This window comes from Apteryx rowi, unplaced genomic scaffold, assembly GCF_003343035.1.
Source record: "Apteryx rowi isolate R43461 unplaced genomic scaffold, aptRow1 scaffold_362, whole genome shotgun sequence".
Lineage (NCBI taxonomy): Eukaryota > Metazoa > Chordata > Aves > Apterygiformes > Apterygidae > Apteryx > Apteryx rowi.
Window position 1 is genome coordinate 385,494 of NW_020450108.1, and position 16,862 is coordinate 402,355.

Below are 16,862 nucleotides of genomic sequence, written 5' to 3' on the forward strand. Positions count from 1 at the left end.
TATATATCAATTTAATAAAAAAGTTAACATAAACCAAACATACAAACCAAACATCACTAAAAGGTTAATATGAATGAAATTATAAAATAAGGAAGTAAAAATCAACAAAAATGAGAAAAAGTATATTTTTTCATAGTAGGAGAAAAAGGCATGCTCCTTTTTTTAATTTGGTATTACATTTTTTTCGTGTTCTCTCTTTCCTTGTTTTGGATTGATTCCAACTCATGTGCTTTCATTATTTTTGTAAAGTATTCACATTGAATCTGAGACACACTAGGGACAGAAGATTTTTTTTCCTCTCATTTCTCTGTCTGCAAGGTGGACATAATTTAGAGATCTCTAGATAGAGATGCTTTGTAAAAATAACAGTATTTCTCTTTTACACAGTAAATGTGTGAAGACTTCACAAAATATAGTACTGAATTCTAGCTTAAAAAGTAGCAAGTACCTCTCTCAAAGTTAAAATAGACAAAATGGGCAAGAACGGAAGGGGGAAGACTGAGTTRCCCAATGTTACACAAATTTCAGCAGTAGACAGAGAATAAAACCTAGGTATGTAAATAGTCTAGACCTTGTATACTGGATGTTACCTCTCAAATGAACTTGAGCTGGAAATTATTATAAAAATGATCATCACCATGCTTAAAGCTATCCTTAGTATGAGGAAGAAACATTACTCTACTTACCTTTGTGCAAATATTAGGCTCTGGTTAACTGCCTTGGTGACATTGACAAATGGGCCATCACCAGTGAATAATATAGCTGATGATATATTTGCATCCCTGGAAGGAAAAGACACACATGCATATTTTTAGAAATTTATCCTGTTCCATTGGTGGAAGCATATTTTGGAGATGATTGTGTTGTAGAATAAACTGCAGCATGTTTTTTTTGTAAAATAATGACTATTTATCCCCAGAGTTTTGAGGCTTGAAATTTTCATGGATTAAAATGTGTCACCTACTTTCACACACATCCTCTCTGCTAAGATTTATAATGCCAGAATAATATTGAAAGAGACAGAAATTAATTAATTTAAGGGCAGTAAACTATCAATTTCTGCTTTTCTATGCCACAACAAAGGGTTGCAATGCCAATTTTTGGATGTATGGAGCCAAAACTTTCTATGGAATAATGAACAGTAATAAACTAAGCCTTGGGATATCACAGATTTGTTTTTTGAGAAGGGTAATCTCATCACTATTATACCTTTGTGCACAGAGAACAAATTAAAATATATTTTCCATCAAGAAGAATTTAAAGGAACAAGTGCTATCTTCCTTAGAAGTATGTTCCACCTCATAGATGTATTGAAATCAAAAGAACTATTTGTGGAATAAGTCAAGGATGTCTTGTTTGCTATTCAATAGGACAGTTCATCTAAACTGGAGTGTACTCCAAGACTCCAGTTTTTCCACAATGGCCTCTTGAACACCAACAATTCTGTGTACTATTGGCTGAATAAGTTGTTTTGGCTTTTACAACCCATACCCAGCTTTAGTTTATAGCCCATTCTGCATCACAAACTTTTAATGCAAACTGTATATGCTCATTTTGGACTATATCCAAGAAAAATATATGCTTTCTCTTGAGGAAGTCCAGAGAAAAAAGGCAGCTGAGGTCAGACTAGATAATTGTTTTGGCCTGCTCCCACCTGGCATTTTAGCCACAAGTATTTCAGGATCAAGAAGAGAACAATTTGTACAGGTGCGATATAAAAGGAGCACCTATATATCTAGGCAGTATCATGTCAACTCTTCAAGTGCAGTAAATCTTCTCCTGGGATGTATGAAGCCTAGTACCTGCCTGAAAATCAGTTCTGCTGTGTATGGAGAGTAAGGCTAGGTATAAGAGAAAGGAGATGTTCAGCAGTCCTTCTGTGCCACTAGGAAAGCCATACGACTGGAAAAGGCACCACTGCAGCATTACTCAACCTGGAAATGGCAAAACCCACTTGTTTCTGCCCCTAGATATATGTACAGCCTATTGTACAGCACTGCTTTCAATATAAAATGCTAATATATTAATACTAACTTCACAGATTCCTCCTGAACCATGACTTGAGCTTTTAGACAGTCCAAAAGAGAAGCAAAGTATCAAACCAAGTAGGTACAATTAAATGCTACCCTGAAGAACTTCACAGAGACCAGTCTAATCACCAAGCTACAATTGGGGCAAAAGTGTGTAATAGCCACTAAGTTGTTCTTGAGAAAGTTAGTGAGTGGGAGATTTTCCACTAATGTAAAAAATGAACATGTTGCCAGGAAAAGCTAAGAGTATGTACACTGATGAATATTATTGGCTTACATTTTCTCTGGCACATTGTATCATGATACTTCAACTGAATATATTTGTGTTTTACTAGATTATTGTAATAGATCTTGTAACAGGGCAAACACTGTAAACCTCTGTGCTGAAGTCAAAGCTCCCAATGACCTCATAATACCTGTGAAGATCTCCCTTCTCACTGCAGTGTCTTTCTTGGTCTTTTTCAGCCAAGACTGAGCAAAATATTTCCCTTTATTCTCCTTTTTCATAAACACTGTAATTCCTGGATTACAGTTTAGATTTTCTCTGAGCTTCTCTATAACCATAAAGGCTTTATTAAGCTTCCCTAACTTTTTGAAATAAAATCTAAAGCCCTTTTTCGAGAACACCTTTGATATTTTCATTGGATTCATTTGTTTTCTTAGTTTGACTTGCTGAAGCATGCACAAATGGAGATTCCTAAAATCTTTGAGTGACTGCAAAATCAATCTGCTACTCTTTTAATTAATATATTGGTAAATGATGAGGGTTAAGCATTTCTGTAAGTACAAGAAACCATGTGCTTTTCTGGGAGATAGTCAGTTTGTTAATGACAATATGATTTGTTCTATAGGTCCAGAAACTCAGTGTTACAGCCTTTTTATTTTCATTGATTCAGGGGGACATTCAACACACATAGATTAAGTGCACCTATGATAAAAATGTTCTGATAAGATCGTTTTTGCTAGAACTGATCAACAGTCAAGCTACATTTATTTTTCAAATGGGGGGAATTATGATATCTTTTACCTGTAATAATATAGACCCTTATCATTTGAAAAGGAAAAAAGATTAACACAATGGACCAAGTCCTAAAGTTATAACTTGGCTTTTCATGGCAGGACTTCTGTTAATAAATGTGATTTTTAGAAATTTCTGAGGCTGTGACAAAAATGCCTTTAAGAAGAGGCTAACCTAGGCATTAGATACCCCCCATTCCATTAAACCTGCACACTAGCCAGAACTTACTTGATAATCTTAGATAAGTTTCTTACACACAGATCTACAGAGGTATTTGGGCAGTAAATTTCTGACATTGGTGGTCTTCAGGTACCTGAATACTTTATGGATTGCTATGATTTCAGTCTAATTCTGTCTCAGATGTGCTCTGTAACAATTAGTACTACCAAATGTTATGAAGAATTAAGATAATGTGGTCCCATGCTGAAAAAGTGTTCAGAATAAGAATAGAAAGGCTAATTGTCTGATAACTGTAACTCTTTTACCTATTTGAAAAAAAAAACCAAATATTTCTTACTTGAAGACATATTCACACATTTTGTAATGCATTGAACAGTTTTCAGGCTATAGGACGTTTCCAGTTTGTTTAAATTATATTGGAGACACAGGACAGTGTTTCTGCTTCTTCCACTGATGTTTTAGTTAGAGAACAAAAAATACTAAAGAATAGTAGCAAATTACCAATAGCAAGCACTTTCTTTGGCATATAAATAGCTTTGTTCACATGTGGATTCATATGAAAACCAGCTGTTCTCTAAATGCTTTGGTGCACACAAATTAGTTTATATGAAAATTTGTAATATAAATAACCTCTCTACATTTTCTGGATTTGAAACAAAGCTTCTTAAGCACTTGGTTTGTTTATTCAGCCAACCTTACTAGCAGTATGCGATCACAAGTGAAGCTGTGGACCTATAAATCCCCCCAAATCCACTGAGACTCCTCTAGAGATTTTCAGACCAAGGAGCACATTACTGCTTGGTGAAAATTGACATGATCTGTCATGACTAGATCTGTCACCAAGTTTATCAAAACTGTCCTAATTCTGGTCCTCAATGCTGCAAACATTCTGAACACACTGAGAACCAGGTTCTGTGTTATATTCAGCACACAACTCATACTGGCTCTATACCAGGGAAAGGTCATGCTATGTCTGTTTATTATCCTAATTTATCTATCAGCAAAAAATGTCCTTGGGCGGAAATTTGGGGGGACCATTTCCAGCTTCTTTAGACCATACATTGTATTCTCAACAAACTGGAGAGTCTGAGTCTGACAGTCAAAGAAAGGATTTTCTCTTGTGTTTCAAAGAGTTAGGCCTGTAGTTACTACTGATCATTTGTGGGGAGAATGAAAACCTAATTCCTTAGGCATTTCAAAAAAGAAATCATACTCCAATTAACTCCTTTCCTTTTCAAGAATTTTGTGAGTTCATGAACCAGAATGCAGGGATAACACTAATGTCCTAAACTAACAGTCCTTGTTGGACTTTTGAGTGGGAGAAAACTGCAAGGTATGACCCAGGAATGGGTCAGACCAGCTGCCCAGAGCTGGCTCCAGTTCTAGAGAAATAAACATGTATCAAGCTCGACCACTAGAATGGCAAAAAGCTCAGTGGGGAGCTTAACACAGGATAAAAAACATTTTTGTCAGTCTGACTTTTTGGTGGTTTAAGGAAAAGTGATGCTAACAATACTCATGGAAGAAGATAGTTTTTAGCACTGACATCGGATACACACAATTACACAAGCAGGCTGAGCAAAGGGTTCTCATTCAGATTTCTGAATTGCACCCATTTCTGTACCTTGCCTGGATTAAGAATATTTGTAAATGATTTGCCTAATTACATTTTGGAGATGAACACATGGACATCCCTCTAGATATGCTTCTTGTTTGGCACATATCACAAATGCAGCAGTCACATATTTGAAAAATGGAAGCAAAGGATTCAGATGGATGATTTATTAGAATCTGTGTGGAACATTACACTTTCTAGCCCAGCTACATGAATAATCAGGATAGTTACAGGACTCATCATTTCAGCTTTTTTCATAAATTGAGCAGCAAATGAAACTAGCAAATGTATAAGAAATTAGCAGCAAAAGTAAATCATCCTAGATGAACCTTAGCCTCTTTCTCTGATAATGCATGATTCTAGATAATTATTCAATATAGCCGTATGAGCTATAGCCTACCCAAGACCTGTTATTACAAACATCCATTTAGTAACAAATATGCTGCTACAGGGAGATTCATAGAAGGCAGAAATAGAATGATGCTTAATGTTGTTAAGCTTAAAGCAACACTTCTTTTCCCCCTCATTGTCGGCTGCAAAGCCACTTCTCCCCAGGAGGTGTGTATAGAACAGTGATGTGGATATCAAAATTACATTGACAGACTGTATAGGTGGTACTTCAGATTGCTAATTGTTTAGGCAGACTTGAAATTCTGTGTGAATACATAAACATGAAACAGGTCAGCAGTGAGTAAAAATCTTTACTGTACTGTACATGACTAACAGCTTACATAAAAAGATATGGTGGTTTCTGTCTAGTTTTTCCCTCTTTCCCTCTCTCTCTCTTTTTTTTTTTTTATTTTTTTTACAGAAATGGCATACAATCTAATAAAGTTATCTCTATAGAAAAGCAGGAGAATTTTATGCTATTCTGTAGGATCTAAAACAGAATTGTACCCAAGATAAGAGAATGTGACACAATTTAGGTTTAAAAATACTTTCTCTTAGCAATGGGAAGATGTAATAAACTGAGCAATGGAATCAGAAAGAACTAATACAGAACACTTATGTTAATGGGAGGTTTTTTTAAGGAGTGTATTTGACTAGTATATAGAGACAAACTCTGAAATGTATTGCCACAGAATGTTATGGAGACAAAAGCATAAGTAAGTTAATAGAAAATATCATGTAAGACAAAGCTCATTGAAGCCTATGAAATATAAAAATGTAAATTAAATAGTCAGACGAAGAAATGAGCAGTCTCCAGAAGGTGTAGAGGGAAGGGGGGTGGAGGAAAGAGGAGAAAGAGGGAGAGGAAGAATGCTACCAGCCAGTAAAGGACAGAATATTTGATTAGAGGGACCTTTAGTCATACTTTTAATGTCCTTATATTCATCACAAATGACATTACTACATACGTAAATTATAATCAGGATTTGTGCATGCAGGTATCTGAAATATACATAAATACCATACCTACCTGAAGAGAAAAAAAAAAAACCCGGCATACATTCTATCATTTAATGATTAAAAATAATTTTAAATAACATTTGGATATGTTTCTAAGTCCTTTCAACTCTGTTTATTTCTATAATTAATTTGTCAGAAAGGCATTTGCAGGCATCCTACTTTGGTTGGAGACCAAAATAATAAATTGCAAGCTCAGGCTTTTATTTGATTTTTACTTGGATGAGTGATATCCCCTAAAAAACTCAGCACTGCAGGAAAACCATTTGTTATTCAGTGGATGGCAGCGTAAGTGAGGCCAGGATTGGGGCCATAAGTTTCACCACAGATGTTAAAAGACAGCACTTCTTCACCCAACCCTCCCACTTTTTTCCCTGGAAATCTTACTGAATACTGACTGAAGCTAAATTTTTTTTTTTTCAATCACATGCTTTTCCTGATAGAATTGCCCTCCCCCTGCCATATCTCAAGAGAAATATAACTTCTTATCTAAACAGATCAGGTCTAATGACAGGTATGAAATGTACTGGGAGCCCAATTGCAGAATACCCAAGTGGTTATCCTGAATTTATCTGAAACGAACTTTAATATGATAGCAGAGCAGCCAAGGCTGCTGTCTGCTCCAGCTTTAATCTTACGCATTGTGATACTTAAAAATATGTTGGCAGACCAAGCACTTCACTTTACCATGGAAAAGTACATATGTCCCTTTTTGGATGGTAAAGACACTAGTGAAATGATGAGGAAAACACAAATGCACAGAAAAATGAACAGAGTTGCAAACAAGTTACAAGACAAAGAATACACTCACCCTTGCCCCAGTAGCTGGCAAACACTGTCTGAAATCTGTTCATTCCAATTATCTGCACATACCAGGTTCCACGTCTTCCCAATCCTGATCTGTATCAGCCCTTGGGTACTTACAGAACCATTAAGCAATCTCACTGTAGACCAAAATGGACATAAGCATTTTAGGTAGGTGGTTTAAAACAACAACAACCAAACAAACGAAAAACCCTCCTCCCCACCCCCACCCCCAAACCCCATGTAAATGTAATATAGACAGATTTATTAGTGCCAGCAAAGAACAAAAGAAGTTAAGGTGTGTTAGGGCAGTAAGAAACCCAGTGTCTCAAGGATCTTGCAGTCTCCCAGGAAGGAAATGCTATGGTTATCTCCTCCTATACTTCTGCTACAGGAGAGCTTTATAGCCTGTATTTTGCAGGTGTGTCACAAATAGATACTCTTCAGCTGATTTAGTAAAGCAGTACATTTCCCATTTACTCTAACCAAGGTTTCATCTTGGCAAGCATTATGTTGTTTCCATCTACTATGTGAAGATTTAGCTACATGAAGTTCAGTAACATAGATTGGAGATGAGGTAAAAAACAGGGCTGACTGAAAAATTGGATTTTCCAATTCCTATTGCTATGGGAGCTTTCACTGTTTGCTTTCTTTGCAGCTTTAGTTAAAACAAAAGCACCCTTAAAACCAATCTTTTTATCAAAACTTTTTCCAAAACAAAATATTCAGAACAAAAATGTGGAAATACCTCAATGGTTTATTATGAATTCATTGAGTATTTTGTGAAAAATCTTATGCTATTGGCATAGTGAGTAAGGAAGCCTGGTCAGAAGGTCAACAGAAGGACAACAGAATTACACCTATGACTCAGGAGTCAAGCTACATTTCAGGTTATTGCTAGCATGAACAAGGGGTGGGGGTGGGGGGGAGAAACAATGCATTTTAATTTACTGGTGGAACAAATAAAAAAATTTGAAAAATATTACCTGTCCAAAAGCCTTTTTTCCACCAAAATATTTCCACAAAAAATAAAGCTCACACACTATAGTAAAAATAATTATATTTTTGAGAATGTCTCTTCAATAGGCAGCCAACATGTTTGAAAGAAGTCATGTACCATCATTAAATAATGGTAAACCTCAGCTGTGAGGAATTTTGGAGTAGTCTTGAAAGATCTGAGAATTGCTTGTACTGTGAGGTTTCTCTAATTTACTCTTGATACCTTTCCTGTCTTCTACTTGAACTATAGTTCATTTTCCTTTCTCCTAATTGGATCCATGTTCTTTGCCAGATGCACTGGTGACTTGCTTTTGAGATGCTGGTAAGCAATGAGAGAAGCTTGAATCTTAACATGGAATCTTAACAGCTGTTTAATTCAAATGTCATATATTACAGAATTTTGCAAAGGATGAGATATCCTAGACCTTTTCTTTGCAGTTCCTGGGACATTTCAGAAGTTGGAGTATTTGAAAATGGCAGTTTGCCTAGTTTAGATTGCCACATCTGATGAGAAACTGAAATGGGTTTCAGGAAAATGAGTAGTAATTTTGGACACTGAAAAGACGCAGTGTGAGGGTGTATAATTAAATTTTCATTTTATTTTGAGACTTAGATTGATTCAGCAATTTTTTTGGTTTAACTGTTTTTTTGGAAACAATTCTTCCAACCCTTTACTTTGAAGTAATTTGTTATGAAGTAATAGACAATCCATGGCAAAATCTTTGGGAAAATATACTTAATATTAATGTAGGTGATGGTTACCGTATCTGTATCTTCTTTAACAATGGCAGAAAAATCCTCTCCAGGTCCTTTTTGCTTAAGAAGAGTTTAAGTTATTTTTTTTTTCTATGCATTTCTAAAGGCAGAATACATGTGAAACGAAATAGCTAACTGGACTAATTGGAAGAATGAAACTGCCTTCAGATATACATATACATGTACTTGGGGGTGTGTGTATAAAAGATGTTGAAATCAGTGAGAACTGCCAGCACACACCCAAGAATGTACTTGATTCCTAAATGTCCTCTTTAAAACAAAGGAACATAATGTTGTATCTGAGCTAAAAGCCTGCTTTTAGCTCTCCCATTAGTGCTCCATCATGCATTGTCAAACAGCACTTTACCAGAAACAGCAGTTTAATTTCTCTGCTAGGACCAACATGACATTAACACTGGCTTTATATTTAAATTATTGTTTAGCGGACATTATTTCTATGTTATGTGAAATAAAGCCATATACTGTACACTTAAATTTTGGAAAGAATCATTTTGCCAGATGGCTATGCAACAGCAGCTGTTGCTCTCCTTGTCATAGGAACCTGCACATCCACTGTGAGCAGCAGATGATGCTTTTGCAGCTGTGCCATCCCTTTGCTCTACATCAATGCCTGCATGAGAGGGAGTCCAGACAGACTGGGGGGTTGTCAGGTGCTGCAGTTCGGTTTCACAAGCCTGGGATCAGTTGGGAGTTTCCAACGAAGAATGTTACTCTCTATCATATACTTTAGCATTTATATTGCTGTGAAACTCAAATTAAATATAGCAAAAAGTGATAGAATTTGGGGATATGAAAGGGACACAGACAGAGAATATTAATGAGTTTTTATTTAATTTTGAGGCTTGGACAGGCCATTATAAGCAGCCATAGTTTTAAGCACAGAGGAGCTTCCTACCTTTCCCAGACATCTCCACTAGCTTTCATGCATTCTCTCAAAGAACTGACTTTGTTTTTTTGTCCCAGACAAACTCAACAAGACACTTCTGGCTAAATTGGTATGACTTGCATGCAGCTGCAGTGGTTTACACCAGCTGAGGTTGCATGGCTATTTTCCTGTGTAATTTCTATCAAATATGCATGTATTCCTTTTCTTTGTGTGAAGGAAACTTTACCACATTCTGCTTCATCGGAGCCATCTTCACACTGAAGGAGGTTATCACAAAGATTATGCAATGGTATACACTCCCCACTACCGCAGTGATACTCCTCCGATTCACAAGCTCCTGAAAAAAAACAGGAAATGAAGATGAAACCATAATTATTGTTCATGTTCTATGGAGATCCTCCAGTTCACCTGAAGGAAAAATTGAGTGGATAGTACCCAGAAAATTTCCTTTCCTTTCCTGTTATGATTTTCTTTTCTTTCCTTTGATTTCCTTTTCTTCTTTTTTCTTTCCTTTCCCTTCCTTTCCCTTTCTCTTTCATTTTCTTTTCTTTTTCAAAATAAAGATTATTTTCATATAAATAGAAATTAATTAAGTAGAAAATATATAGTATATCTTGTAGTTGTTCCTATAGTTAACATTGCTGAGTTACTAGTGCTCTTCTGTTAAGTGTAATAAAGTTTGGAGGGATAAGAAAAGTCAAATCCTGATCAAATCCTATCCCCAATGAAATCAAAGGCAAGCATCCTATTAACCTTTGTGCATCTAGGATTTCTCAAATTTTTAAAAAGTGAGCAAGGTATGCAAGTTCTGGATGTTCAGCACTTTCACAGAAGTTCAAGGAATTTAAGTTTCTCAAGATAAAACATGGAAGTAGAGAGCCATCCAAAGCCAAGAGCATTCTTTTGAAACCTGTCTGGGAAGAAATGTAGAAGAGGCAAGAGTAATGGAGAGCAATAAAGACAGCATTCTCAAAAGAAGGGTTAATCTACTTCAGTATTAAATACATATGAAAGCAGATTACACATAGAATAAATATAATGCTATAATTATTTCTCTAGCCAAAGTGTATTTTTAATGACACCATTTAATATGGTTTACAGGAAATATACAGTCGTAAAGATAAATTCTACTGAAAAAAAAAATTGCATTTTCTTTACTTTGCCTTCCTGAACATACTGACTGAAGTTTTTAATATCTGGAAGTCTTTTTTAAGGCAAGACTATTGCTTTGCCTCTGGATTGTTAATATCCATATTAAATGAGACATTCATTCATAAGGCAATGTTGCACAGTATGGATGCAAAAGGACAGGATTTCCCAAAGGCCTGAACTAGATTTTCACATATTCAGTGGCCACAGCTGATGTCAGATTTTCTGTAGAACTTAGTTCCCACTTAGACAGCTAGATGAAGATAAGATTTCTGAATATGCTATTTTACTATATTGCATACTGTCAAAAATTGTTCATTGTAAAATTATGTTTCCTAATCAAATCTCAACATTTCATGGAAAAATAAACTATGGAGAAAAATTTGTTTTTCTTGTACAATTCACTTATTTACTGACAACCCTTTTAACCTTGGGCCACATGCTAACGACATTAGTCTGTGTCCCTTGGCTGCAAAGATCATGAATAAGCATAATTCTTCTGTAAATGGACCTTTTTAGATATATTTAACCAGAACTGGCAATTGTCACTTTAAAAACTCTGCCTTACTAAGGTTAATTTTCATTTTGCAGCAAATGTGGGCAAAGATGCTGAACCAGCTGAAAAAAAGGCATACTGTTGCTGGACTGAACAAATGTGATAGAGAAAGCAGAACAAGAAGCAGAGAAATAGGCATATTAACCTACCTCTCAGTCTTGCACACAGGAACTAAATTAAGTTGATTTTATGATGGTAAATCTATGGTCAAGTTTTTTCAGACACTAAGAAATTAATATTACTATTAAACTACAAAAGAGCTACAACTAGCTAATCATGCCAGGAAAAATGTGCCTCTTCTGATATTTAAAGAAAGAAAAAGAGTGTATATTCTTGTTAACTTTCTGTTCATACAGGTGAAAGGTACTTTACATTATCTATGAGCATATACTGCTTTTCCTTTTTGTTCTTTCTGCTGTCAGATTTCCGCCAAAGTAAAACAAAGTCTTTAATTAATTTCAGCAAGAAAAGGAATTAGTGAGAGAATTTCTCCTGGTAAGCATATTGCTGTTGCACATCTTTAGCACTTGGTTCTATTTTGCATGTTTTTGGAGACTGAATTGTAAAATTACTTGTACAAGTGAAGGGTCTAATTGCAGGCCCTCATTACAATCACAAACAGAATTCTTTCAGCAGGGAAATGGCTGTGAGCAGAAACATTGCTGCCCAAATATTTTAAACAGTAACTTTTTCCAGACCATTCACACATTAAAGATTTTTAAAAATTTTTAAAGATGCAAGATGGACCATATTACAAACATTAATCAGTTACCATATACATTATTCTCTTCTAGTGGATGTGATCTATAATAAATATTACAAATGCTATTTAAATACACATTAATGACACCCTCAAATGAGTCACAAGGAGATGTTCTTTTGGGGGGCTTGCACAGAGCATAGTTCATATTTGCCCTCTTATCATTAAGATGCTTTATAGGTCAAAATACTGAGTCAAGTTTTCTGCAGACTCAGTGTTATCACACAAAGTTGTAGACAGTAGAGCCTTTGTTCTATTACAGTAAAGTAAAAAAGAAAAAAGTCACTTTTCACTCCAGAAAAAATGAAAAGCAGAGCAGTATACTGCTAGACTTTGTCTTTAATTGTTTCATATTTCTGTTGCTCAAGGACTGAGATCCAGCTTCCACTCTCCACCTTTTATCAAATGTATTTGACGTTTGGTATAACTTCTTAAATACAAGGGATCATACACTTACCTAGATGATAGCCAGAAGTAAAATTTGCATGAAAACCCTTCTTCGTTAATGATTTGTCTGTGAAGAAGAGTACTGTCATCTGGTTCGTTGTAGAGAAGACATCTGGCAATGGGTTTTGTCCTGTATAAACAGCTAATCCCCAGGAGAATATGAATACATTTTTTAGCTATTTAGTTCTTATATATTTCAAAATGTTTGGGGATCAAAAGGGAACCTAACTGCTATCAGAAAGCATGGACCAAAGCTCAACTCCAAATTTGACACCTCAGTACAGCAAAATAAGGTTTGACTAAGAGATGATTATACTTGTGTTTGTCTACACACATTAGCAGTCTTATTGATTGAGCAGTCAATTTCTTTTGGATTGTATGGAAAGCTGAGCATGTGGAAACATTTGGGAAAGTGATATCACATACAATAAATTTTCTCAAGTTTTCTTCCTAATTTCCAAGACCCATAAAGATGAAGAAATGTAGAATAGAGAGAATTAATTAATTAATTAGAGAGAATGAATTCCCTATTAGATCCATTAGTTTGCTCCAGCTGTCTGATTCATCTTAGTACTCAGTGGTGTTACTTGCCCAAAAGCAAGGAATCTGCTCCTCTGCCATCTCTGACTTCAACTACATCATAAATATCTTCCAGGTCAAAAAACTGAAAATGAAGTTGAATGTTTTTCCCCATCTCAGCATTTAAATACCATATACCTAGAAAGTAACAATACATACACACACACAAAAAAAACACTTTTCAGTTGTTACGTTTACTGTGTCATTGTCATGTTGAAGGATTTGGGGAAAAAAATCTCTGCTAAAATGTTCAAGATCACCCAGGAGGCTTAGAAGTCTAAATCTTATCTTTATAAGTGACTTATGCTGTCAAGATCCCAAATTCCATTGACTTTGGTTCACTAAACAACTTTTGAAAATTGGATTTAGGCTCTTAAGTCATACATACATGCATTTATTACCATTCATCACAACTGTGAATTTCCATAAAGTAACAAAACTAAATCTTTTGCAACTGGGAAATTGTGACAAATAATCTTGTCACTTAAGTCTTATGCTATTTGATAATAAGATAATTTCAAAAAAGAATCAATCACAGAAGTCTTTCAAGTTAGACTTCTTTTTACAGAAGAAGTATTTGCATCAGTTTAATGCACCTTTTATTGAATTTAATCTATGAAAGTGTCCTTCATGGAAACTATGGAAATCTTGTAAAGAAATTGGAAAAAATTCTTTTTTTCCCCCCCTCTTCACAGAGTGAAAAGAATCTTCTCACTAGCAGAGAAACCTGTGGAATTAATACTTTGAAATGAGAGCTGTATCTCCAGTGGGACAGAAACAAAAAATTACAACTCTTGCAATTAGCGTCCCAACACAATTCCCCAGTAAAAGGTGAAGTAATAAGTAATTGAAATTTCATTAAGAAACAATGGCAAGGTTCTTTTCCTTGCTTCATCCATCATCAGCACATAGTGTAGAACCATGACACATTATAAGTCTAATTTTCTTCTCACTTTTGCCAGATGTATCTTAATGTAACTCAAGTAACATCAGTTAGAATAATGCTGTCTTTCCATTGGTATGTAAGGAAACATTCAATAAAGAGAGGATCACTTGCAAAATGCATACATATATTCTTCCATCTTAAAAAATTTTACTGTTTCATGGAAAAGGTGGTGAGTAGGCTACTAATCCGCCAAATACACTGAGGTGAAATGGGGACCTTCAGCACCTTCTCTGTTGCTGTATTGACATAAACATGTTTCACATAAGAGGCACAACGGAATTGACTTGCCTGAACCCATTCCAAGGGATTGTGCTTATCTTCATTATTTTTCAATCAATTGGCACATGATTCCTTGGCTTCTGCTAAATCGCCATATAGACTTCAGTTAGAAGAGCTCACTGAGTATAACATAGATCATTTTTGCTTGACAGCATCTGACTTGGGAAAGCAGATTTATAACCTCTATTTCTAGCCAACTAAACTTTTGCTGGACATTTAGAAGAGTGACTTACAAGAAGCTTGATTAGGGTAATTATTTGGAAAGTTTTCAGAGCTGAATGTACTGTTTGGCTCCCAGAGTTCAACTGGCCCTCCACAGTCAGCTGAAAAAGCAAACATATCAAAAATAAAATTCATCTACTGCCTTGCTTTTGCAATCAGTTATCTACAAAGATCATGTTTCAGTCAATAATAAAAATACTACAGATTATACTCTTAACAGTTATTTCCTTCAGCTGTATATATTTGGGAAAAAGTAATCTCATGGACAGGATATTCAAGCTAAATTATCACTACAAGGGTTCAGTTATGGTGCCATTAACATACTGCTTAAACTTTAGGTTGAGAGAAGTCACTACTCCCATGAGGTCACAGAGCACCGGAGAAGCAAGTTGTGCAAGAACTTCACTGTCTTTATTAGTTAGACTGTCTAAGTCATATCTGCTGACCCATACAATCAATGCCACAGTGTTATCTACAGCTATAGTTAGATATTGCCGTTTGTGAAGTTCTAGTGCCTCTGAGCACAACTGCATTCATGATGTTATTACGAGAAGTCTTCCCCATGTAGTTAGTTGAAGGACAGAGTCTGTCCCTCATTTGGTGACTACTGGTCTGCAAACTGCGCACATGAGAGAAAACGTGAAGAAAGAGTGTGTTAACTGTTAACTGTATCATTTACTAGTACATTAATATAAAAGCCAGAATATGTCAAATTAAGACAGGAAAAACCTCCTCCCCCAAATATAACCTATTTATGAACTAAGCATGTATGCCTTTCCTATTACCTAATTGCTCTTGCAGTATTATCAGAGATACCCTTAAGTAGAAAGCCCTTTTCCTCACTGAGCAAATAAACTCTAGAGCAATACCACGTGGAGCTATAATGGTAACCACTAGAGTTTATCTGAAAGTTTATTGGTAGCCAAATTTTAGCTGAAAAATATCTTAAAAATTTCTAAAAATAACTGCTCAGGTGGAGCCTTCATCCTATCGCAGTTAAGCTTTGGTAAGAAATAAACAGCAGTATCTGTTTTGATTTCCTAAACTTAGCTAATGTATTATTACTTAATTATTGTTATTACTGCAACTAATGTTGCTTAACTCATCAATTAAAMATGAAGCTTTCATATTAAACTTTTATGTAAGGAGGTTCAAAACCCATTATAGTTCAAAACGAATACGTCTATTAGTGTATCTACTATTTTGGTAGATATTAGCATATCTGCTACATTGGTGGAAAGGTGATAATACTTCTTAGTCATCTTTTGTGAAAACGCTTTGAACTTTTCTAAGGAAAAGTGGAATATAAGCTTCCAGAATATCTTTAGAATACAAAATAATGAAAGAGAATTATAAGTTTTGGATTGGTTTGTTTTGAAAAGAGGGTACATTGAGGGACTCTGAAGATATCCACACAGGTATTCAGGCATTTCCAAATATATTCGAATGCAGTATGTGAAGCTGAGATGAGGACCCTGGGAAAATACAGTTAGAAGGATGTATGCCAATGTTATGTGGCATTAGTGAGCCAGGCAACACTAACTAGCACTCCTAGTATGTATATACTCAATGAGAGAGTTATGAAAGGACCAATTTAATTATTTAAGACTTTTTTTATTATTAATTTCCAATATAATTTTATATTGAACAGCTCGATGGTATCTGCTGTGCATGGCCTACAAGATATATTAGTAGTGGTCTAGATACAAATGACTGTAAAAAATTGGCAGAAGCACTTACAGTATCTGCCTCTATAATTATGATGATGCCTTTTACCCTAATGATGGCACGGCGAGGTACAAAAGCTTGTATGTATTCTGAAACAGAGCATTAAAAGACTGGCCAAAAATAGAATTCATAACTTTCCTGTTATGCAATGTTTTTAGGTAAATGGGTCACAACCACAGTACCAACATATAAATGCATGATATTTAAGTATTTTAAATACTCACACTGTTATTTTGACATCATTAAGACCCTAAAAGCTCTTTCAGTTAAATCCTTTAAATGGTAAAAGTAGCCATTTGCCTTTTCCTCAAAACAACTGCTCCAATAAAAAATTGCTAATGATAAACATGGACATGTAATTATATATAAATGCTAATAAAATTTAAAGTTATAGTTACCTACATCAGATTTTTGCTTTAAGTTGCTGGTTCTATTTCTTTTAAGGAATTTACCTGCATATCATAAAACACAGTTCTAACA

General features: G+C 35.2%; 1 protein-coding gene across 1 annotated transcript in view; it reads right to left on the reverse strand.

The window, feature by feature from the left end:
* TMPRSS15 (transmembrane serine protease 15) overlaps window positions 1–16,862 on the reverse strand; it is a 61,592-nt gene that overhangs the window by 9,730 nt on the left and 35,000 nt on the right. Inside the window, exons 15-20 of the mRNA XM_026073135.1 lie at window positions 14,666–14,755; window positions 13,220–13,345; window positions 12,639–12,770; window positions 9,943–10,053; window positions 7,062–7,194; window positions 687–782 (exon numbers count right to left, since the gene is read on the reverse strand). Of these exons, the coding sequence (XP_025928920.1) occupies window positions 687–782; window positions 7,062–7,194; window positions 9,943–10,053; window positions 12,639–12,770; window positions 13,220–13,345; window positions 14,666–14,755 (688 nt within the window). The remainder of the gene's footprint in view (window positions 1–686; window positions 783–7,061; window positions 7,195–9,942; window positions 10,054–12,638; window positions 12,771–13,219; window positions 13,346–14,665; window positions 14,756–16,862) is intronic.